The 24,620-nt window shown below is 40.4% G+C and overlaps 2 protein-coding genes across 3 annotated transcripts in view; both read left to right on the top strand.

The window, feature by feature from the left end:
• ANXA7 (annexin A7) overlaps positions 1 to 11,137 on the top strand; it is a 31,885-nt gene extending 20,748 nt beyond the window's left edge. For both annotated transcript variants that reach the window (XM_069068218.1, XM_069068217.1), the window contains 6 exons: positions 1,748 to 1,861; positions 2,058 to 2,228; positions 7,457 to 7,627; positions 7,710 to 7,785; positions 9,579 to 9,691; positions 10,731 to 11,137. In XM_069068218.1, the coding sequence (XP_068924319.1) occupies positions 1,748 to 1,861; positions 2,058 to 2,228; positions 7,457 to 7,627; positions 7,710 to 7,785; positions 9,579 to 9,691; positions 10,731 to 10,853 (768 nt within the window). In that variant the 3' untranslated portion in view covers positions 10,854 to 11,137. The remainder of the gene's footprint in view (positions 1 to 1,747; positions 1,862 to 2,057; positions 2,229 to 7,456; positions 7,628 to 7,709; positions 7,786 to 9,578; positions 9,692 to 10,730) is intronic.
• Positions 11,138 to 11,287: 150 nt separating this feature from the next.
• The window catches only part of CFAP70 (cilia and flagella associated protein 70), an 85,872-nt gene continuing 72,539 nt past the window's right edge, over positions 11,288 to 24,620 (top strand). Inside the window, exons 1-5 of the mRNA XM_069068219.1 lie at positions 11,288 to 12,189; positions 15,273 to 15,395; positions 18,051 to 18,237; positions 20,565 to 20,663; positions 20,820 to 20,899. Of these exons, the coding sequence (XP_068924320.1) occupies positions 15,333 to 15,395; positions 18,051 to 18,237; positions 20,565 to 20,663; positions 20,820 to 20,899 (429 nt within the window). The 5' untranslated portion in view covers positions 11,288 to 12,189; positions 15,273 to 15,332. The remainder of the gene's footprint in view (positions 12,190 to 15,272; positions 15,396 to 18,050; positions 18,238 to 20,564; positions 20,664 to 20,819; positions 20,900 to 24,620) is intronic.

Raw genomic sequence — 24,620 nt, 5'->3', positions numbered from 1 at the left:
GTTTTAAGAGACATGAAAACTACTATCATATTTAGGGACCCTGTTGTTCTTATAACTAAAGTATTACCATAGCCTCCCTACCCACTTGAAAACAACCTAACAAGGTTTCCTGGTCAGCAAATGTCACTGGTTTCTTATTTTAGGGGAGCTGTTTTTCTTTGTCCTAGGGAAAGGTTTCTATCTGCTATTTCCAGTATCTGAAAGGATGAATAGGGATAATATGTGCCCCCCAAAACCCCTCATTTCCTATTGCCTGCCTATCCTATTGAATCTCAATTTGTCAATTTGGAATCCAGGGTCATTCATTAGTTAGCTATTTACCCCTTAACATAGACACACTGATCAAGCTGGATTATCTTTTGTCCTAAGGCTGAGAGCTAAGACCTGATTTCTCTGTCAGCCCTCCTGAAACCCATGCCCATTTCTCTTCCTGAGAATTTCTGTAGCAAATTTATGTAGGCTGTACCACAGTATCTCAAATAGTCTTAGAGTTTAAATGCAAGTCAGTGTTCTTACCCTGAAACCAACTCACTTCATGACTTAATAACATTTCTGTAGCATTTTAGGTTTTTTAAAGCATTTTCCTCACAGCAACCATACAATATAGTGCAATTGTTATTATCCCCATTTTACTGATGAGAAAACAGATGTCTAATGACTCGCTTTATTTGTCAGTGATAATATCATCTCCCAGCCATCCAGGCTTGAAATCTTACTCATCTCTGACTTTTACTGGATCACTGAGTCTATGGTTTTCCTTCCTCAAAATAACTCTCACATCTGTCCCTTCTTTTCCATTCTCCCTGCAACCATAGTATTCCCTAATGCCTAAAGCATCACTATGGGTCCTAACTGACCTTCCATCTCTTCCCACTCTCCCCAGCCCTCCTATCCCCACCAGTCCCCCTATTACTGATTTAAATTTCTTCCTAAAACATTCAGTGGTTTCTATAGACTATTATTAGGGACCTTCCTCACAATCTGTCTCTACCTTTACAGCTGGGTTTCATTTTATTTCTGTAAATCTATTCCAGTAACATAGGTCTGTACATTATTCCTCAGTATAATCCACTTTTACTTATGGAGCTTCCCCCCTTTTAATGCTTTCTACTTTCTTCTTGACTTATTAATCCCTGTTTACCTTCCACCTTAAGTCTCACTCCATAAAGCCTATTTTGATTAATCCTCACTGAACTTTGGTAGTATTTTATTTACTGGATAACTCTTTCAAGAGCTTGTACTTCCACATATTATTTATCTTTTAATATTTTCATGCCCCTCACCCAACCTAGATTTTACGTGCCTTGATGTCAAGAACCATGTCTCAAGCTTAGTTATATCCACAGAACTGAGTACAGTGTCTTGCACATGGCAGATGCTCAAATATTTGTTGTTCGACTGAATTGTTCTCCCACTGTTGCATGTATCAGTCTCTTATGCCTGTATGTATCGTATCTTTGCATGTTCTATTTTAGTGAATAGGCGTATTTCTTAATAATCTTCCATTGTGTTGGATCAATTGCTTAATAAATGCTTATTGATCAACTGAATCAAATACTTATCTGTGAAATGAATTACATTTGTGTTTATATTTATTTTATATTTCTTTTATATAAAATATATTTTATATTTATTTTACATGTGTATGTAAGTGGGTCTTAAATTCAGGTTTTCATAAATTCTGTTATTCAGTAGTTCCCATAAAAACTGATCACATTTTTTAAACCTTGAATTTGTAATTAAACAGGATTTAATCAAAGATCTCAAGTCTGAGTTAAGTGGAAATATGGAAGAACTGATCCTTGCCTTGTTTATGCCACCTACGTATTATGACGCTTGGAGTTTACGGAATGCAATGAAGGTACTATGTAACATCCTGAAAATTTCATCTTAATTCAGGCATCAAACCTCCCTCTATCTTTGTAAATTTAGAAACAGATGTCAGTCAACACTTTCTTACTTTTAGAGAACTTTTTTGATTGAACAAGAAGATATAATTTTTTTGGGTATTTTGGGTTCCGTCCCACCAATAATTTACCTTTCTCATTTTTGTATAGGGAGCAGGGACTCAAGAAAGAGTATTGATTGAGATTTTGTGCACAAGAACAAATCAGGAAATTCGAGATATTGTCAATTGTTACCGATCAGAATTTGGACGAGATATCGAAAAAGATATTCGATCAGATACCTCAGGACACTTTGAACGATTGCTTGTATCCATGTGTCAGGTGAGTAGAAGACTTCAGAGATGTATTGATGGGTGTCTGTGGGAGAAGGCTCTTTGTGTCAGACGGTATCTGACTCTTTAAGCACCCTTTGCTAACTGATGTTCTTTATTCTTTTCATTACCCAGGGTGTTTATCCTCTTTAGCAAGCAGTTCAGTACCCTTAACAATGACACCCTAGCATTTACCTTGTTCATTCAGGCATAACTAGTATCTATGTTTATTGAGATGTGGCTTCATTTGGAACTCAGAAATGATCAGCCCATCTTAAGTTGTGAAGCACTACCTAAATGAAAATTGTTTAGGATAGAGAATGCATTTTTAAAGCCATATAATAGAATCGGGCCTTATACCTCAGTGCAGATACATTGCATTAAGAGACAAGAATTATGTGAATAAAGCTAGAGAATCAAGGAAGTAGGGGATTCACTGTTCTTCTAGCAAAATACAAAACCTCAGAGTTAGAAGAAACCTTTGCAGTCCTTTAATCCAGTACTTCCGTTCCTTTTTCTTGTCCTTATTCCTGGGATGTAATGGCCAAATATTTGAGGCTATAACTTAATTTTTGTTGTGCTGACTGATAGTCACTCCAGGTTGATTGAACAGGACAAGAAGGCCTGGCTGGATTTCAGTAACCTCAGATTTCTTCCTCAAAGAAATGTCTTTAATGTCAGTATTCTTCTAATGATGAGTTTATGGCTGTGAGTTATTACAGTCTCCAAAGAACTGAAATTGAGAACCATTCAGAGGGCAGGGGAGAGATAGATACATGGTAGGCATGAGCAAGATGCAGAGCATTACAAATAAGGAATTTTGAAAAACGGAAAAAGACAGGGGCTGGTTATGTGGAGAAAGTAAGGCATAACTGATGGATAGTCCACGTGTTCCATTAGTATTTTCTTTCTTTTTTTTTCCTTTCTTTCCTTTTTTTGGTGTGGTGGTGTTGTATGTGCTTGAAGATTTACAGAGCACCTTACAAACATTATTTCATGTGAGATTCAGAAACTCCAAGAGGCAGATACTACTCATATTATTTTATAAATGAGGAAATAAGTTCAGAGAGTTTAACTGACTTTTTGGGGGGTCACATAGCTAGTAACTGTTAGACACTGAATTCATACACATCCACTGGCATTTTCTTGCTGTCAAGAGAACTCATGTAAGTCTTCTGGCACATCGATTGGACCTTATGTGAGAAATTAATGGCAAGGATATGGCCAACAGTCACACAAGATAGACAGGCATACCCTTTTTGGCTCCTCGATCGCCATGGGGCCTGTGAAGAAATCTGATGAAGGGTGGCAAAAAAAGAAGCAAGTCCTCAAATTTACCCTGGATTGTACCCATCCCGTGGAAGATGGGATTATGGATGCCGCTAATTTCGAGCAAGAACTAATCAAAGTGAATGGAAAGGCCGGCAACCTTGGGGGCGGAGTTGTGACCATGGAGAGAAGTGAGAGCAAGATCACCGTGACGTCAGAGGTGCCATTTTTTTTCTAAAAGGTATTTGAAGTACCTGACAAAGAAATACTTAAAGAAGAATGATCTTCGCAGTTGGATTCAGGTGGTGGCCAATAGCAAGGAGAGTTACAACCAGAAGGAAGAGGAATATTAAACACTCTTGGGTCTGGAAACGTTTTGTATATGATATTGAATAAAACTTGAACCAAAAAAAAAAAAAGACAGGTATAGGTGGGTTGTAATCATCTCTGTTGGAGGACATCATATAAAAGAGATAACATTTATTGGAGTATTAAATTTGATTTAGTTATCACTTCATTTTAATGCCCTTATGGTGTTATATGAGAATTATGGAGTTATGTAAGAATTATAACCCAAATGTTATGTCTCTAGTAGAATTTTTTTAGAAATGAAAGTTATGCTGGGGAACTTAATGAATTAACTTTTAATATATTTTTCCTTAAATCCAAAAATTACCGTAGTTTAGTATCCTGTGCTGGCTAGATAAATTATAAATTTATGTTAGCTTCAACTGGGCCCCCACTGCAGCAAGGCAATTCTTTTACTCTTCCCTAATTGATTTACTGTTTCATTCCCGACAAAAGTTTATCCAAATCTTCCTTTTTCTCAAGCCTCCCACACCTTCTCCTATCCTCTCTGTCTCAGCTGAAAACCTTGTATCTTACTGTACTGAGAAAATTAAAGCCATTTGACATAAGCCCTTCTTCTCCCCTTCTCTTCTTCCCTTGATAATCCCCACTATTCTTTCTTTCTTTCCCCCAGTTTCTGACATAGAGGACCTTTCTCCTCACCGAGGCTAACTGTTCCACATGTGCCTTTGTCTCTGTCTCTTTCTGGTTCCTTCCCTACAGCGTTTAAACATTCCTATGACTCTTTTGTCCTAAAAAACCTTACTAGACCCTGCTAGCCCCTCAAGCATCACCCTTTATCTCACCTCCTTTTCTCAGTCAAACTCCTTGTTTCCCCTCTGCTCACTCTCTGCCCTTTGCATTTTGTCTTCCATACTTATCAGTCATTGGAAACTCTTCAGTATTATTATTTCTTAATTTGCCAAATCTTATGGTCTTTTCTCCAACCTTATCCCTCTTTACTAATCTGCTTCGTCTGATCCTATTAGCTACCTTTGTTCCTGGATACTCTTTCCTCTTTGAGTTTTTGTGATACTCTTCTTTCCTGGTTTACCTCCTGCATGTCTGACTGCTCATTTTCAGTCTCTTCTTACTGGTGCATGATCCATCTTACATCACCTAACTGTGGATTTTCTCCAAAGCTCTCTTCTAGACTTCTTACTCTTTCCTCTCTACTTTCTTGGTGATCTCATCAAATCCCATGGATTTAGTTGTCCTCTATGTGAATGACTCATATCTACATACCTAGTTCCAGATTCTCCCCAGAGTTTAATCCCATGTCACCAGTTGCCTTTTAGACATTTCAGGCTAGATAACCCAGAGGCATCTCAGGCTCAATACTGTTCAAAGCAAAACTCAATCTTTCTTTCCCCAAACTTTCCTGTTTTTGTCAAAGGTACCACTATCTTCCCAGCTTTGTCACTGTGGCATTTTTCTCAACTCCTCATTCTTCCTCACTCCACATACCCAGTTAGAAGCTAGATCTTGCTGCTTCTTCCTTTGCAACATCTCTCATCTGACCCTTCTTACTACTCACACAGCTACCACCTTATTTTCAACTCCCATCCTCTCCCCCCCAGATTATTGTACTAACCTCCTAATTGGTTTCCTTTCCTCAGGTCTCTCCCCACTCTAGCCCTTCCTTCACACTTCTTTTAAAGCATTTTTACTTGAGTACAGATTGGACTGTTACTCACTTCCTTAGTAAAGTCTAGTGGTTTCTTATTTACTTCTTGGATCAAATATAAACTCCTTTTTAGCCTTTAACACCCTTCACAAACTTACCCCAAACTGTCTTTCTAGCTTTATTGGACATTCATCTCCCTCCTGCACTCTGCAGTCATACCAAAATTGGTTCCTCATACAGGATACTCTAACTCCCCATTCTTTCTTTTGCCCTACTCATCCTACATGCCTGGAAATGCCCTTCCTCCCTGTGTCTTCCTCAAAGAGCCCCTCTTTACTTTTAAGACAATTCAAGTGGCATAATGCCTTTTTTTAAATAGTATTTTATTCTCCCCTCCCCCAGTTAATATGTCAAGAAAATTTTCAGCATTCATTTTTAAAAGATTTTGAGTTCCAAATTTTTTTCCCTCCCTTCTTCCCCTCTTTTGAAAATGGTAGGTGGTGGGTTGGCTAGGTGGCGCAGTGAATAGAGCACTGGCTCTGGAGTTAAGAGGACCTGAGTTCAAATCCGGCCTGAGACACTTAACATTTACTAGCCATGTGACCTTGGGCAAATCACTTAACCTGCCTTCCCCCATCCAAAAAAAAAAAAAAAGGAAACAAAAAAAAAAGAAAATGGTAGGTGGTTTGATATAGTTTATACATGTGTGATCACATAAACTTAATTCCATATTAGTCACAGTTGTGAAAGAAGAAATAGATCAAAAGGAAAAAAATATGAGAAAGAATAAAATAATTGGGAAAAAATGCTTTGATCTGTATTCAGAGTCCATCATATCTTTATCTGGATATGGATAGCATTTCATTCATGAGCCCTTCATACTTGTCTTGGATTATTGTGTAGCTGAGATGAACTGAGTTATTCATAGTGAATCATCACACAATGTTGCTGATACTGTGTGCAATGTTTTCCAAGTTCTGTTCATTTCACTTTGCATCAGTTTGTGTAAGTCTTTCCAGGTTTTTCTGAAATCTGCCTGCTCATCATTTCTTATTGCACAGCAGTATTCCATTACATTATTATAACACGGCTTGTTCCGCTCTTCCCCAATTGATGGGCATCCCCTTAATTTCCAATATTTTGCCACTATTAAAGGGACTGCTATAAATATTTTTGCACATATAGGTTCTTCTCACTTTTGGGGGATCTCTTTGTGATATAGACATATCACATAGTAGTGATATTGCTGGATCAAAGAGTATGCACATTTTGGTTGCCCTTTGGGCATAGTTCCAAATTGCCCTACAGAATGATTGGATCAGTTCACAACTCTATCAACAATGCATCAGTGTACCATTTTTCCCACATCCTCTTCCACATTTATCATTTTCCTTTTTTGTCATAGTAGCCAATCTGATAGGTATGAGGTGGTAGGTCAGAGTTGTTTTAATTTACATTTCTCTAATCAAAAGTGATTTAGAACACTTCTTCATATGCTTTTATAGCTTCATATAGCTTTAATTTCTTCATCTGAAAACTGCCAGTTGATATCCTTTGATGTAAAGTCTTTCTTGATCTCTCCAACTGCTAGTGCCCTGTCTCTAAAACTACCTCATACGTATTATATTTACGTTGGATTTATTTCTTCCATATGCTTGTATATGTACTTGTCTTCCCTTTTTGAACATAAAGTTCTTGAGAATAAGAATTGTTTAATTCTTTGTATTTGTAGCCCATCACCTGCCACATAGTAGTAGCTTAATAAATATTAATTAGTGGATTGTCTTCTTTTAAAATACAATCCTTGGGCTGTTCAGTGGTGCAGCAAATAGAGCACCAGCCCTGGAGTCAGGAGGATCCGAGTTCAAATCCGGCCTCAGACACCTGACACTTACTAGCTGTGTGACCTTGGGCAAGTCACTTAACCCTAATTGCCCTCCAAAAAGCAAAAAAACCCCAAAAAACTACAATCCTTGTATTTCTTCTCTTGCCAGGGTAATCGTGATGAAAATCAGAATGTGAATCATCATATGGCTCAGGAAGATGCTCAGCGTCTTTATCAAGCTGGTGAAGGGAGATTGGGGACAGATGAATCCTCCTTTAACATGGTTCTTGCTACAAGAAGCTTCCCTCAGATAAGAGCTACCATGGAGGCCTATTCCAGAGTATGAGTCTTTTTTTTCTCTTAAGACTTGGGTTATATTTGAGATGTGAAAATATTTTAATCACTCTAACTCTTATTTGCAGATTGCTAATCGAGATTTGTTAAGCAGCATTGGCCGAGAGTTTTCTGGAAATGTAGAAAATGGTTTGAAGACAATCTGTAAGAATTTGTGTTATTGCTTTTTTGTTTGTTTGAGAATCAGGCTTATACTTCTTTGTTGTTCTCATCAGCAGATGGGAATTTATCAGGAGAGCTTTTTTGTAAAGTTCCTGGGCAGAGGTTATGGCCAACCTTGTGTTTTATATATAGGTCTTGTTGAATTGTTGTTGACATTTAATCTTGAAGTCATTGGCTGTATTTGGCCTTGATGGTGGACTTTCTCTCTGACTTGTAGTTTCTGAGGGCTGTAATTTTTAGTGTAAAGGAAGTACTTACTCCTGGGGGGACTACAAGTTCCTAACACACAAGTCTTCATTAAGCCAAGGGCCATTTACTAAATCCACAAGCTGTTTGAGGGCCTTTTTGCTTTTGAAAAATGACTTTAGTTAAAAAACAATTTCTGATGTTCAGGACCTCTCTAGAAGACAGGAATAGAATTTTTCTGCTCAATAGAATGGAATTGAGGGAGGTAATGTTACCAAAAATAACCTCAGTACTCGGAAAAGAGATATCTTTATAAATATCCCTACGTGGCCATAGCTAATGCTCTGCATAGGTGGCACATTCCTTCCACCAAAATGGAAATAGGAGGTAAGTTGTTCTGTCTTCTGAGCAACATTCTCCTTCTTAGAAATATTCTCTCTATTAGCCTCAAGGAGGTCCTTCTATAATAGTTGCTACTGTTGACAAGTATTCTTTTCTAGGAATAGCTCTAATGTTGAGGTTACGTTGATTTTGCTTTATAAAACTGTGGGATACATTGCCTTCATTCCCTTATCTTCCTAGTGCGTTCTGGTTTCAGTTTCCAGAATTACCATTGCCTCATCTGGTAACACTGCAAACACCTGTTTAGGAAAGAAAACTCCTCTTGCCCCTATCTAATCCAAAGAAAGCTTTACTGGATTCACAGTTGAGTCCTTGGTTTGCCAGTCTGCAAACACACACGCACACTCTCTCACTCTCTCTCACTTTTCTGGCAAGGAGAGAGCCCAGAGCCAATCCTGATTCTGAACCCAGGGCTTCACTCTCTGCTAAGGAGAAAGCCTCAGGTAGCATTGTAAGATGTGGCTCCCTGAGTTCTGAGTAGTGACTCCAAGAGTGGATAGCCCTTTCTTTCTCACCTGAATACGTTGGGAAACCAATTTTTCAAAATGCTTCGAGACCAATCGGGATTTGTTAACGCTCAGTTAACTATTCTCTCTTTTATCTTTTTTTGGAGGGGAGAAGGCAGGGTGATTGGGGTCAAGTGACTTGCCCAAGGTCACACAGTTAGTAAATGTTAAGTGTCTGAGGTCGGATTTGAACTGAGGTCCTCCAGACTCCAGGGCTGGTGCTCTATTCACTGCACCACCTAGCTACCTCAAACTATTCTCTCTTTTAGACCTCAGGGTGTACCTTATACCTAACTCTCCCACATAGAAAGCAGTGTTTTTTATAACTCAGTAGCTTTTAGAACCAGTGTCTCTGTTGCTTTTAAATAACATTACTTGCAGTAGCTACAGATTTCCTGCTTTGAATGAGATATAGAAGTGGAGTCTTTTTTCCAGAACAGTGAAGAACTGGGATATATTTGCCAAAGGGAACTTTCAGAGAAGGAACATAACCTGTGAAATACATGCAGAATGGGGGGTGAATACTGAGTTAAAAAAGAGAGGACATTTCCACAGCCCTTCAGGCCCCATAGAGGAAGTAGCTGGGGTAGGAGTAGGGAAGAAGGATGGAAGATTTCAGGTCAGCCCTTCAAGTCGGACTCCTGTGCATAGCTAACTCTTTGGGCTGTTGTTGCCTGACAGTGCAGTGTGCCTTGAACCGTCCGGCCTTCTTTGCTGAGAGGCTCTACTACTCCATGAAAGGGGCTGGCACAGATGACTCCACCCTCGTGAGGATTGTCGTCACCAGAAGTGAAGTAAGCCTTTCTCTGTCCACCTAGTTATGTCATACCCCATCTTGACGGATTTCGCACTTGGCACCCTTTAGTCAAAAGTATCCAGTTGAGATACTTACAGAGCCAGGTCACGGATAGTTACCAAATAAAACATTGGGAAAATCTCTGTGACTGTTAGCTGGTCACTAGTCAAGGATGTCAGTTCACCTTCCCTGCCCCGAGAGAGTTTTAATCTGTTATGCAGAGAAACAGACCACTGTGATTTTTACATAGAGAATACCGTTGTGGGAAAAATACTTAGGATAGTCACACTTTTTTTTTTGGAGGGCAGTTGGGGTTAAGTGACTTGCCCAAGGTCACACGGCTAGTTTTTATGTTAAGTGTCTGAGGCTGGATTTGAACTCAGGTCCTCCTGACTCCAGGGCTGGTGCTGTTTTCACTGTGCCACCTCGCCACCCCTGGGATAGTCATACTTTTGACTATTTTGAAAGCCTATGGGGGTAGGGGTGCACATTGATTTGTGGATAGGTGGTACAGGGCCATCTCCAGTCATTCTGATCTGTGACTCAACAGTGGACCCAGATGGCACCGGAAGACAAAGTGAGGCTGGTGACTTTGCACAGCCCTCCCTCACTTTAATCCAATTCACTTGCAAGTCATGGCATCACCTTTCTGATGTCAGGGTCCTCTTTGAGAACCAAGGACAAACAACAACAAGGAGAGTTGGGAGATACTGGTGAACAATACTTGTTATTTTGCTAATGTAAAAACTTGTGCAAAAGGTCTGCTTCAGCCAAGTTTTCTAAACCCAAAGGCTTTTAAAGTAAAAATGGAATCCCTTTTTTTGAGGTGCTATTCATAATACCTGTAATCAGTATTTTTAACAAGTCACACTTTCATTTTTAGTACTAGTCATAGAAAGAGAACAAGTATAAAAGTGTCCCTGAGCTTTTTTTAAAATCTGCTTCAGCTGAAATTAGGGCCCTTTCATTAGTCGAGGACAAACACCTTTTATTTATAAGTTTTATCCTCACATCAGATCTTTCAATCTTTTATGCAGATTGATCTTGTGCAAGTGAAACAGACGTTTGCACAGATGTATCAGAAGACACTGGGGACCATGATCAGCAGTGACACCAGTGGAGATTATCGATCCCTGCTCCTGGCCATTGTGGGCCAGTAGAAGGGTCGTTGTTTTTGTTTGTTTTTGAAAAGAAACTGAACGATTCCAGTCTCACTCTCTTGAAGATAGCTATCCTGCATGCAGCAAAATCAACCGTAGCCTAACCAAATGTGTTTTTTATTAAGGACATTGTCAGGGTTAATGCTGTTCTTGCCTTAATTCTAATGTTATTTTTATTCTATACAAAATCAATGTCAAGCCATGATGTGGCAGTGATGGAATTTCACCATTACTGTCTTATTCAAATCAAGATTATGGAGCAAAATAAAAATTATTATAGACTAGCCCTGCATAATCATACCTAGCTATATAAAAGCATCGCTGAAAGTCTTTAAAGCCCATTTGGAGTGCTGCCATCAGTTAAAAGGGACACGTTTATGACTACTTTTTAAAAAATGCAAATATTTTAAACAATGAGAATAGTAATTTTCATCTTATTTTGTGTAAAATGGCCATTTGTTTACAAGAAGCTCACTTTCCACCAACAGAATAAATGACACCTACTAATTCTTTTCAGAACCGGAATTCTAGCACACAGTTAATTACATAGCAAACCTTAAAGTCCCTCGCAGTTTAATCATAACCCGGAAAAGAGAAGAAGTGTGAAAGGAGGCAGAACCATGCCTGTCCCGGGAAGCAGCAGGATGCATGCAGAGTGCCCACCTTCTGTGGGTGGCCGGTCCAGGGGCTCGGGGGAGGAAGTCAGTGAACGCCGCGGTGCCCAGCATCCAGTGGGCAAGGCAAAAACAAAGCAATGGCTAGGCAGGGAGAAATGGGCGTGGTGCCAAGGGGATACAGGAGCGTGCTGTGCAGGACAGCTCTGGGGCCCCGGGAGCGGCAGCGCGGGGCGGCGCCGCATTCGCTAAGTTGGGTGTGAGGTTCAGAAAGGAGCCTGCGCGGAGGCGGTGCCATGGGCGCCCTCGGGCCTGGAGTCTGGGCTCCGCTCCTACTTCCGTCACCTTACTGGGTGACCTTAACTTCTCTGGGGCGCAGTTTTCTCATCTGTAAAATGAGGGGGTTGGGCTGGATGGCCTAAATCTAGGATTTCCACCTCTGGCACTTTGGAGGTCATGCGAAAGGGGATGATTTAATTGATTCAGCACAGCCCCAGGCGTCTGTCTCGCTGATCTGTGGGTACCGAAACTCACGGTGGTGGCCAAAACCCCTCCGCAAGGGGGCGCTCGTTACCTCACAGTTCCCACCCTCACGCGCATGCGCGGAAAGAACCACCGCCCGCTAGGGACTCAGTCTAGCTTCGCGAGAACAACCATCTCTCGCGAGAGCTGCGACTGGTTGCTATAGCAGCAAAGAAACGCTCAGGTTCCAGTTACATCAGGTAAGAGACAGAGGAGGTTCCTTTTTTACCTTCTGTTAGCGTTCCGCCTCGGTTGGCCTTCCACCCGCGATTCCTGACACGCAGAACGCCTCGCGTGATGTCAAGAGAGTCACCTGGCGGCCACCGCTCCCTTCCTTCCCTCCAGCCTCCGCCCTGACCTCCCCAAACCCGCACCTGCCCCGGGCGGCTCCTGAGCCAGTGGGCCCGGGGCCTTCCCCCGCCCCCTTCCTCGGCCCAGTGTTCAGAGGTGGATGAGGGAGAACCCGTAGGGGCGGTGGTGGGGGTGGGGCAGGGCCTGGAGTCAGGCCTGAGTTCAAATTCGGCTTCCGACTTTTACTAGCTGTGGAACCCTGGGCGAGTCACTGACCCACCTCCTCTGTGCCTTCGCTTCTTCATCTGTAAAATGGCAATAATAGCCCCTACCCCCCAGAACTGTGAGGCTCAAATGATATAGTAACTGTGAAGCGCTTAATAGTAAGTGCTATGTAAATGTTAGCTCTCATCTATTATTAATAAGGGGGTAGTGGAGTGAAGGCTCGATTCAGGTTCTGAGACGCTGAGGGTAAGATTGTTGAACCCTGCTGTGCTCTCTGGTAACGTTTGGTGACTGCGAGAGTGAAGGGCCTGGAGGCAGAAGACCAGAGTTCAAATCCAGCCTCAGACACTGTCACTCTGACAAATCGCAGCCTGCCTTATTCTGCCTCAGTTTCTTCAGATGTAAAATGAGTATAATAACAGCACCTACCTCCCCGCTGTGAGGATTGTGAGGATAGGGATGAGATGATATTTACAAAGTGCTTCACAAACCTTAAGGTACTATATAAATAGTCCTCCTCTTTTTCCTCTTACTCCATCATCAGTGCAGGAAACTTCCACATTGAGAGAATGCACTGCACTGTGAAGTCACAAGTCTTGCTTAATACATACATACATGTATGTGTGTGTGCATATGTCTGTGTATATACACACAGATATTTTAAAACTGTGACTCTGTTCTTGGCATTTGGAGGTGGGGTAAAGGGGCTATAAGGTAATATAGAGAATAATGAGTCACAACAGTCCTTGCTCCTACCTTACAATGTAGTAAAGACAAGATTTGTACACCATCAACTCTAACATGGGTTGTTACTGTTCAGCTGTGTCTGTTTCGGGAGTAGTTTGCCATTTTCTTCTCCAGTGGATTAAGGCAAAGAGAAGATAAGTAACTTGCCCAGGGTTACACAGCTATTAAGAGTGTTCGAGGCCAGGTCTGAATTGTCTTCCTTACTTCAGGTCCAGCATTCTATCCACTGAACCATCTAGCTGTCCCTATAAAATGAGTTATCCTTGGGTAATGCTGGAAAAGAGATTTGGATAAAGTGCTTCTGGACTTCAGAAGAAGATATCACAGATCTGTTTGAAGAGGATGAGGAAATACTTTATTATAAAGTATACATATCAGCTGGGACTTGAAAAATAAGCACTATTTCCACAGTTAGAGAAGGGTGAGGAAGAAAGACATTCTAGAAAATAGGATTACCAGAAGAAGCCAGGACACAGAGAAGCATAGATTCTGTATAGTGAACATTTTGACTGGAGTATAGGGTACTAGGAATCGTGAGAGAAAATGCTAGAAAGGGATGTTGTGGCTGAATAGTCAGAGGGCTGTAAATGACATATTAACAAGTTTGAATTTAGTAGGCAATGGAGAACAAACAGTTGTGCTTTTACTTTGGTGTTGGTGAATAGGACAGATGGAATAGAAAACTGGAAGTCAGGTCAGCCACTTGCAAGGATCTAGTGGAGAGGGGACCAGGTTACAGACTAAAGCAGTTGTCTGTGGAAGGCAAAAGAAAAGGAATTAACAGTGAATGAGATCTTGAGCCTGGGTGAGGTGAGTGGGGGAAAAGCAGTTGCCATTAACAGAAACAGATCAACTAGTTCTGTGCTGATTCTGCACAAGTTAGGATTCGTTCTTTCATTCACCAAACATTTATTAAGCATATGCTTTGTGATGCGAGGCCCCTCCCAGGTCCAGTCTGGGGATAAGATACGAACATTTGTAACTCCCAAACATAGTATTATGTCATAAGGACATTCAGGAAGTCTAGAAGAAAGTACTTTTGAGGTCTAAAGTAGAAGGTGATTAAAAAGGCTTTAGGAAAGACGTGTCATTTGATTTCGGCTTTAAAAATGAGTGGAAATGCATCAGGTAAAGAGGAGGAACGACATTGTAGGCATAGAGAATGATCTGAGCAGGGCCACAGAGCACAGAGTAGTTCTCTTCGGAGCATTTGGAAGGAGTAATGTGAGATAAGGCTGAATAGGCAAGGTAGTGTCAGATTATGAAAAGCCTTGAATGCCAGGCAAAGGAACTTGAATTTTACTTGGTAAGTAATAGCCACCAAAGACTTTTTAACAAAGAAGTAGCTTGAACAAATGTATGCATAAGGAAGATTAGGCAGGCAGAGATATGAAGAATGGTTTAGAGGAGGGAACAGAATTGAGGTGGGAGAACCTGTTAGGAGGTTATTAGGTAATGAGAGCTTGTACTAGAGTTGGTGGCAAAGAGAGATAGTACAGAGATGCATTTAACAGAATTAATAATCTATTTGAAATAAGAAGTGATGTAATAAAGATATTCAAAGATAATACTTAGGTTTTTTTTAATAGGAAAAACAAGATCACCGGGTACAGGCTAGATTGCTTTGTGTAGTCCCCACCCCAACATTTCTGCTTAGGTAAAAATGAATATCAAAATTTAAGTAGAAGAATCATGAAAGAGTAGCCGAAGGTTGTATGTGAAAGCAGAAGGACAGTTTTTTTTTATTTGTCTTGTTGGGGGTGAGGGTTTTATGAGCTAAGTCTGCATAGAAGACCCTTAAGTCTTCATTAGCACAAGCTGGTAGAGTCATTTCCTTTCCTGAATCATTACTAGTCTGCCAGAAAAAGTAGGATCGGAGTAGAAGATTGTGAAGCAAGCATGAGTAGAGGTAATTCCAAGTACCCTCGAGACAACATTGGCACAAGGACTGGGTAATATGTAACATGAGTCACTTCATAGCTTCACTGTATGAGGAGACATTTATTCCTTCTCTTTGTAGGAACAACAAAAACACTTTTTGTGTTCAGGTGAATCAGAGTGACTCTGCCCAGCTCCCACTATGGACACCTCAGCTGCAGCTGGCAAGCCTGTACAGATCACTGTGATGGATGGATATGACTTGGTAAAGTTACTTTTGACAATTTCATGTTTCTCATCTGAGCAACTCATATATTCCCATGGCTGATAAATTCTATTAGAAGACAGAGCTACTGGAACCCTTAAGCTCAGGCTCTTATCCTCCTTGCCAGCCACTTCTACATGTGGAACATTCATAGCAGGGTCACTGGGATAGCAAAGGGGAGAAAGTTCATGCCATATGAATAAATGAAAGAAAAAACACTAAGTACAGGCATAACTTGAAGAAATTGTGGGGTCAGTCCAGACCATTGCAATAAAGCAAATATCACCAAAAGTGAGTCACAGATTTTTTGGTTTCCCATTGTATATAAAAGTTATGTTTATGTTATACTATAGTTTATTAAATGTGCAAAGTAGTACTGTATCTTAAAAAATATACATACCTTAATTAAAAATACTTTATTGTTAAAGATTGCTAACCATCATTTGACTCTTCATTGAGTCGTACCCTTTTTGCTGGAGGATCTTGCCTTGATGTTGATGGCTGCTGACTGATTGGGTTGGGGGTTGGCCTCAGCAGCTTCTTAAATAAGAAAGCAATGAAGTTTGCCTCATCCATTGACTCTGCCTTTCACTCTGCCACTTAAAGAGGCCATCTTAGGGTTATTAATTGGCCTAATTTCAACGTTGTTGTATCTTTGGGAATAGGGAAAGCCAAAGAGAGGGGGAAAAAAAGGGGAATGGCCACTTGATGAAGCAATCAGAACACACACATACACCCCACTTACTGATAGTTTGCTGTTATATGGGTGGGGCTCATGTCTCCCCAAAACAATTAAAATAGTAGCACTGATCACTGATCACAGATCACCATAACAAATGTAATAATAATTTTTAAAAATTGAAATATTGCTAGAATTACCAAAATGTGACAGAGACACAGTATAAGCACATGCTGTTGGAACAATGGCACCAATAGACTTGCTGGTTACTACAGACCTTCAATGTGTAAAAAGCACAGTATCTCTGAAGTGCAATAAAAGAATGTATTCCTGTACTTACTATGGGAAAAGCCCTGTGTTTTGAGGATTCATTCAGTGAAAGAAAAGAGAACAAGCATTTATTAGGTACCTACTGTATGCCACGCCCTGTAAGAGCTTTATATAAAGATCATTATCTCATTTGATCTTGGTAACAACCCTGGGAGGAGAGTGCTATTATCACCTCCATTTTACAGTTGGAGAAACGTAGGCAAGTAAAGGTTGAGTGACTTGCCAAGGGTCACACTGCTATTGGGTGATTGAGTCTGAATTTGAACTCATGGCTTCCTGACTCTGGACCTAGTGCTCTATCCTCTGTGTAATTAGCCACATTTCACTAGTGAAAGTGGTAATTGTCCTCAGGTATTTGAAAAGTTGTCTTGTGGGAGGTGAATAGACTTGTTCTGCTTAGCCCTCCGTGGGCAGAACCAGGGGCAGTAGGTGGAACTTGCAAAGAAGCAAATTTAGGCTAGAGATAAAGAAAAACTTCCCACCAATTAGATCTGTCCATGAATGGAATAGGCTGCCATAAGAAAGCGGGCGCCCCCCATCAGTGAAGATCTTCTAGCACAGGTTGATGCCCACTGTCAAGGTTGTTGAGAGCGGTTATTCTTTTTCAGGATGTCTTGGACTAAATAGATGCTGAAATCCTTTCCAAGCCTAAAGTTCTGTGGTTTATTTACTCGTATGTCTGCTTGTTCTGTTCCTTGGCTGCTTGATCAGTTGAAATAATCAGTTGAAATGTTCAGCACATAGAAGAGAAAATGAGCAGGAAAGTCAGAGCTGCCTTCAGGCTCCTGGAAGATTGTCATGTGGGGAAAGAATAGACTTGTTTTAGTGGAACTCGGAGGACAGACAGCCTAGGAAAGATGGGTGGATGAAGGAGGCCAATTTAAGCTTCTCCTCAAGAATCAACTTCTCACAGTGAGAGTTCCCCCAGAGTGGAAGGGCCGCCTTGGGAGGGGGTGGATTCCCCTTTGCTGGAGAGACCTCCAGCTCTGAGCACAGTGTCTGGCACATAGGAAGCACTCAGAAAACGCTCTTCATATTTCACATCCACTGGCAAAATTAGGATGTTGGAGTGAATGACCTCCAACGTTTCTACTAGCTCTAAAATTTATAATCCTATCAAATGAGAGAAAGGAAGTTGTAGTTTCTTTGGATAATAGTTTATATTACCTAATTATTCCCCTAAAAAGGAGCATCATTTCCTCATGTATACCCTTGTGTTTGCTTACCAGTAATGATTCCAAAGCTTTCAGAAGAGCATTGCATTTGCAGTCAGAGGAACTGGGTTCAAATCCTAGCTCTGCTATTTACTACCTATATGACCTTGGTCAAGTCACTTTACCTCTGAGGCCTCAGTTTTTTTCTTCTCTAAATGACGGTCCTAAACCCTTGGATTAGTACTAATACTCCTTTTACACCTCTCCATCTATGATCTTTTAAGATATAACATGAGGGAATAAAAGTGTCACAATCACATATTTTCTTGGTGACTTTTTCTTATGTGCTTACCATGTCATATGAATGCTAAGCACACATACTCATGTGGAGCTGGCAGAAAAGGAAAGATGAGGCAGTGAATTGTCATGCGCTTTTGAGAACTAGGTGCTATTTGAGTGTAATTGTAAAATAAGTATGTTTCTATCCAATAGAAAGGTACTAAGGGGGATACTCCAGTTACCTTTGTTCGTGCAGAATTTAATAATGTGGTCTTGGGAGATTCTTCAAAAATCACTGTGACTCCTGAAGGAACAGCAAAATACAACTTTACCAGCAGTTTTGACTTCGCTTCTGAAGGAACCAATACTTTAGATGACCTTGCCCACAAGCCCGTGTTCCGTAAGTCTTTATGGTTCTAAATATTTTCCTTATGTCTAAATAGAAAGGCAATTTGGCCCATATGTAACAATAATAATATTTTATCTCAGATCTGGCCCATGCCATTTCCAAAGTAGACTACAGTTACCATCTCTCATCTATAGCTCTAGGGCTGCAAGCACTGGAAATCGAGAGTCGTGTTGGGGGACTGGTTTCCCCTACATGCCTAAAACTCCAAGGGTTCTTGGTAGCCATTCAAAAGTTTGTGCTTGTGTGCCCTCCAGCAATATAGAGTAAGTTTCTTTTCTACTTATGCATGGACAGAGCATCATGGCTCAGCATTCTCTCATGGAATCAGGAGCTACATTACACACCTACAGCACAGCCTGATCATAAGGCTGTGCTGGGCCCTGCCCACCAAGTGCGTGGTGATATTACACTTGTTTATCGTGACTATGTTACAGATGGGGATCTGAAGGTAGACATGATTGGGAAAGCCAAACATCCTGCCCTGTTGATCTATGAACAGTTTGTATACATTTGAGCTCTGTCTGTTTCTGGCAGAAGTTAGAACATCCCACTGACTACTGATCTCAAGGACAGTTTGACATCTGATTGATTTTTGTAGGACTCAAGTACAGAACTTTACATCTATGCATATACCCCCTTACTCTACCCAATATTATCCATTGTTTCTTTAACCTTATAATAAGCCAAAGCCTATGGTTTTTTTCCCTTCCCACCAAAATAATTACTAGCTTCTGGGCTTATTGCCCCAAACGCAGGGTGTAGTTTTCCCACCATTGCTTCATTCAATACAGTCTAGTCTCAGAATCAGCATACAGGCTCTCGGAAAATAGAAGGGAGCTCAGAGATGGATGGAATGGCAGAGCCTACCTATGCTGACCTCTCCTGTTGAACAACACTTTCATCAGCATGCCCAACAAGTGGTCATAGAGCTCTTGCTAGAAGACCTCCAGTGAAGTGAGGTCCTCTAACTTCTAGGACAGCTTATTCTACTTTTGGAATTTTTAGGCAGATTTTCCTTACCTTAATCCTAAATTTGCTTCTTTTTTCCCCCTTTTTAGAGGGAGGAAGGAAAGACAGTTGGGGTTAAGTGACTTTTCCAAGGTCACACAGCTAGTTAAATGTCAAGTGTCTGGGGTCAAATTTGAACTCAGGTCCTCCAGACTCCAGGGCCAGTGCTCTATTCATTGTGCCACCTAGCTGCCCTTAAATTTGCTTCTTTATGACTTGCACACTGTGTTGCCAGAGATTGACTCTTTGTTGATAACTTTATTATTGAACTGTTTTCTGCTACCCAGATTTTGATGTGACCATAAGTCCTCTAAATATTTACTTCTGGATCATTTCAGATCTTTTATACACTTAGTTTATAATCAAACTGTCAGACTGAGCCTACCCCCTACTTCCATCCTGGGGGATGGCCAAATTCACTGGGTGTTTTCAAATACGTCTCCCACAAATATACCCTTCCATGTGCTCTATCAAATCTGTATACCTTTTTTTAATAAAAACAAGGTTCAGATGAAAGTTAAAAAAAATTAAAAAGTGGGGCAGCTAGGTGGTACAGTGAATAGAGCACAGGCCCTGGAGTCAAGAGGACCTGAGTTCAAATCCGGCCTCAGACACTTAACACTTACTAGCTGTGTGACCTTGGGCAAGTCACTTAACCCCAATTGCCCTCCAAAAAGCAAAAAAAAAAAAGATTAAAAAGCAAGACTAATAGCAAACTTGCTTCAGCTAATAGTGAATGCAGTGTAGCCATTGTTGAGTCATTCCATGTGGAATCTTTGCCACCAACACCATCAGCCAGTACAGGCACCTGACATAGGTAAGCGGTGCTCTCACACTCTGCAGCCTTTGAACATGAAATCTATAAACTCAGAGTTTAAAAATACTTGTGTGAAAGTCAGAAGTACTCTACTATCTGTTATCTTTCTCAACATAATTCTGTTATGTACAATATGCTCTTATGACTCCCCTCAAAAAACAACAACAAACCTGTGTCTTTGAAAAAATTTAAACAAAATTCAGGAGAGCTATAGCTTGTTTTGTCAAAAGTGTGAGAAGAATATGATAAGTTGTTTTCATAAAAAGTGGCGTGCCATCACTGCATAAAATTTGGAAATCTCTGCTCTGAGAAGGTTGCTCTAAGTGAAAGGTGAATAAAGGATAATTCCTGGAGAGGCCTCATATTGTCCAGTAGGAGCACATGATCAGTGGTTTCCTTTGTCTTAGACACTTCTGGTAATTTTCCTACTGCCCTTGTGTTGCTTAATGGTAGACCTAGAACCTTTTTCATATTTGGTGTTTTTCTATCCTAGTGACTGTGTTTGAAGTTTTACCAAAGGAAAAGAAACAGAAAGAAGAGAAGACTGTTATTCTGGGTCAGGCTGTTGTGGACCTTCTTCCTTTGCTAGAAGGTCAAGTATAAAACTTACCAAAAGCGACATACAATAAGATATATTCATTTTAAATCCATGGAAAAGCAAAATTCAAACATGATACATTTTTGCCTGTAAATATGTTAACCTGGTATTTCCTTTTCTGGGTTTAATCAGTCTTCTTTTGCTTCACAGGAGAATGTACATTTGAAATAATGACCCCACTGCATCCTATAGTTGGCTCACCCTTAGAAAATCTTCGACCAGGAGCTAAAGTAAGTGAGTATTTTTTAAAAATATTTTATTTTTTCCCAATTACATGTAAAAAACATTTTTAACATTTGTTTTTTAAAATTTTGAGTTCCAAATTCTTTCCCTCCTTCTCTCAACACCAGAGGTGGTAAGCAACTTGATATATGTTATACATGTGCAATCATGTAAAACATTTTTCTATGTTAGTCATGATATGAAAGAAGACACAGATCAAACCAAACCATACCAAAGTTGATCATTGTTACTATGTACAGTGTTTTGCTGATTCTTCTCAATTCACTTTGCATCAGTTTGTGTAAGTCTTTCCAGGATTTTCTAAAATCTTCCTGCTCATCATTTCTTAGAGCACAATAGTAGTAAGTAGGGTTTTAATACTTTTAAGTTTACTGTGTAATATTAAACAGCAGTTTGTTTCAATCTTATTTGCTAGTCTTTTTAAATGCAATTTTATTTTGTCTTACAAGAATCTCATTTGATTTGGATTCTTGGAAATGTTGTAGTATGAACATTTTCCAATTGTCTTCCATTATAATGTCAGTGTGGTGGTAGAAGGTGTTCTAGAAAGTTTTTAGGATCTTTCCACCAATGGGTGGGGTATGGTAAAAGCAACATCTGTTTCATTGTAGGTTAGGCTACTTTCTTGTTAATGGGAAGGGAAATCTTTGTGAATTGATTGGTCAAGGAGCTTGGGTCTAGAGTTATTGCCTGGAGAATCAGTTCAGACTCTTTGGAACTGGAGCTCTTCCACTCTGATGGGACCCTGACTGCCAAGCACCCCAGCATAGCTTTGGCTTAGAACAGGAGGCAATGTTTCACTCTACCCTGTTTGCTCTGAGCACTCAACAGGATCTCCTTCAATGAGTTCTGAAGCCTATGGTTTCTCTCACCTTTAATTTTTCCTCCCATTTTTTGGTTGCAAGGAGGTGGGGGAAGGAGAGGAAGACAGGTCAATCCTTCACAGAAATTTTATTGCAACTTGCTATTCAAAAGTCTGTTTACAGGGTTGTTTGTTTTTGTTTTTTTCTGTGCTACCATTTTATGTGTTTCAATAAATTATATTAATGACCATTAAAACATAAATGATAAAAGAATTATGAATGAGAATAGTTGTGAATGTGGAGAGATGCTGTGTGTCAAGATTTTATCTTATTCTGGTTCCCCTGACCACCACAATCCCCTTCTAGTCAGTGGAGTAAGCAAGTTTATGAGTAGCCAGTATAAAATAACAATAGCAGGAAATAAGATTGCAGAGGGGAACCTGGAAGTCACCTACAAACCATCCCGGAGATCAAGGGAGCATAGTTTGTGAACTATATCATATATTAACATAAAAAGCACATTCTGGTATTATGTGCTGAGGCTGGGGAAGGCTTTTAGGCCTTGCTGCCATGGGCTTTTTTGGTCCTGTGGTATGTAAATCTCAGACAAGTTCCAGACCAGCAGAACGCCAGATGCTAGCTCGCTGAGATGATATGGGCTTGTTCACCTGGAAGTTTTACTGATGACTTCGAGATGCCATGATATGTTACTGAACTAACTACAGGATGGCACAGATAAGACTTAGTCATGAGACCTCCTACTCCTGCCCCCGAGCATTCCTCCATCTCCATCAGGTCAAGGTTGCTAAAAGCTCCCAACTCTGCTCCATGCTTGTGGACGTGCCTCTAGGCCTCTCCTGCTCCCCGTCCTCTTCCCCATCACTGCCTGCTCCTTCCTCTTGCCCATGCCCTCTGCCATGGTACCCCCTGCTCTTTCATCACTTGTCTCTGTACTTTCTGTGCTGTTTGCCCCTGTACCATTTGGGCCTTACTAGCATGATTGAAGCCTCACTCTCCACTGCCACTGTGACCTTTCCTGGTGAATACCCAAAGTACACTCAGTAGTATACCTGCCCCCATTTCATTTTTACACAAATTAAATAACAATTCATCTTAAAATATGAGAAGGGGTTTGGAGAACATAGATAAGAGGCTTTCCCTTTTTGGAGTGATTTTTAGCATATCTGATATCATACTTCTGGTTCTACATAGTCAAATTTTTAATCTGATGATTTAGTGATGATTTAATCTGTCTACATGATCTTTGATCATTCCTTCAAAAGTCATTTATTAAGCATCTACTGTATTCAAAACACTGTGTTAGGTTCTGGGATGATACAGAGATCCTTTAAACTCGTTTCTTGTCTTGATGGAACTTGCATCTGGATGCAACTGGTTAGGGTGTGTTGGGGAATTCTCTTGACTAAGAGAAATGAGACTTCTTAGGAGCACTATAACCATAAGCAGGGGTCCAGTGATTGCAGATCAAAGAGAAGCAGAGAAATGCATTAGCATGCAAAGGAAGACATTTCTTGCTGCTAGTAGCTTCCTAGCATACAGATTTAGTTTTTCTATGATTTCTTAGACCCATGTAGAGTATACATCTAATCAGCATTCTGTGGCAGCTTAGGATAAATCAATAAAGCATTTCATAAGAGAGGGAGGGGTAGAGAAAGGGAGACTCAGCAAAAAAGAAAAAGGATTCCTGGCAGAATATTTGTCCTGCAGCTGTTATATGAATGAGAAGATATTCCTTGTTCGAGGGCGGTTAGAAAAAAAAGAAATGACCAAATACTTTTGCTTTGATTATTAAAGAAATTCTTTTTAATAAAATGGAAGGGTTTTTTTTGGGGGCCAGGTAGCACAGTAAGAGCGCTGGCCTTGGAGTTGGGAGACCTGGGATTGGTTCCGGCCTCAGATACTTGGCACCCACACAAAATAACTGGCCATGTAACCTTGAGCAAGTTACTTAACCCCAATTGCTTTAAAAAAAAAATGGAAGGGTTGTGGTAATTTTTTAGAGAAGGCAGCAGTTGTCTCTTATCCAAGGGTAGAAGATAGTTGTTCCAACATTGGAAGAGACCATCTGTTTTACTGTGCATTTGCATAGTTTGTTATGTTTTATTTTTCCTTCAGTAATGATTAGGGACTTTATATTATTTGGCCATTTCAGGCTTGGGGGAGTTAGTCCCTCACAATGTTGAAAAACGATTATGGTTCCTATTTCCCCGTCCCCCCACAGTGTAATATATACAATTTCCTTAGGTTTGTAGGTATAACAAACACATTAAAACGTGCCATCCAAGTTCCATTTTATTGGGCATCTTGTTGATTGTGTAGATAAGCAGTAATGCTGATTATACCAAAGGTAATCTAAATCCTCAGAGAAGTGTAGTAACTCAGCTCTATCCTTCTGATAGAACTGCCCAATGGAGGTTTTTCTTACCTATCTTTAGAGTATGTATGGTTTGTTCCCTCCAATCTGAAATGGAAATATCTTTTTAAATTGGATTCCTGGGGGCGGCTAGGTGGCGCAGTGAATAGAGCACTGGCCCTGGATTTGGAGTCAGGAGGACCTGACTTCAAATCCGGCCTCAGACACAACACAAAAAAACTAGCCGTGTGACCTTGGGCAAGTCACTTAACCCCAATTGCCCTATCTTCTTCCCTCCAAAAAAAAAATCAAAATAAAAAAATAAATTTGATTCCAGAATAGATGCTCTCTAGAATGTCTGCATTTACTACTGAAGGAACCATTTTCTATTTTTGAAGCAGTTTGTTTTCAGCATATTGGTTTGGTAGCTAACTTAAAAAAAATATCTGCAAAGTAACAGTCAACATGGAATAGTGGAAAGACCAAGACACTAGAGGGCAAAGTAAGTGGGGTTTTGTCCTGTTTCTGTTG

This window comes from Petaurus breviceps, unplaced genomic scaffold, assembly GCF_028583685.1.
Source record: "Petaurus breviceps papuanus isolate PSGF00001 unplaced genomic scaffold, PetGlider_PUasm1.0 90762, whole genome shotgun sequence".
NCBI lineage: Eukaryota > Metazoa > Chordata > Mammalia > Diprotodontia > Petauridae > Petaurus > Petaurus breviceps.
The sequence above is the reverse complement of the archived record's forward strand: the minus strand, read 5'-3'. Positions and strand labels throughout refer to the sequence as shown.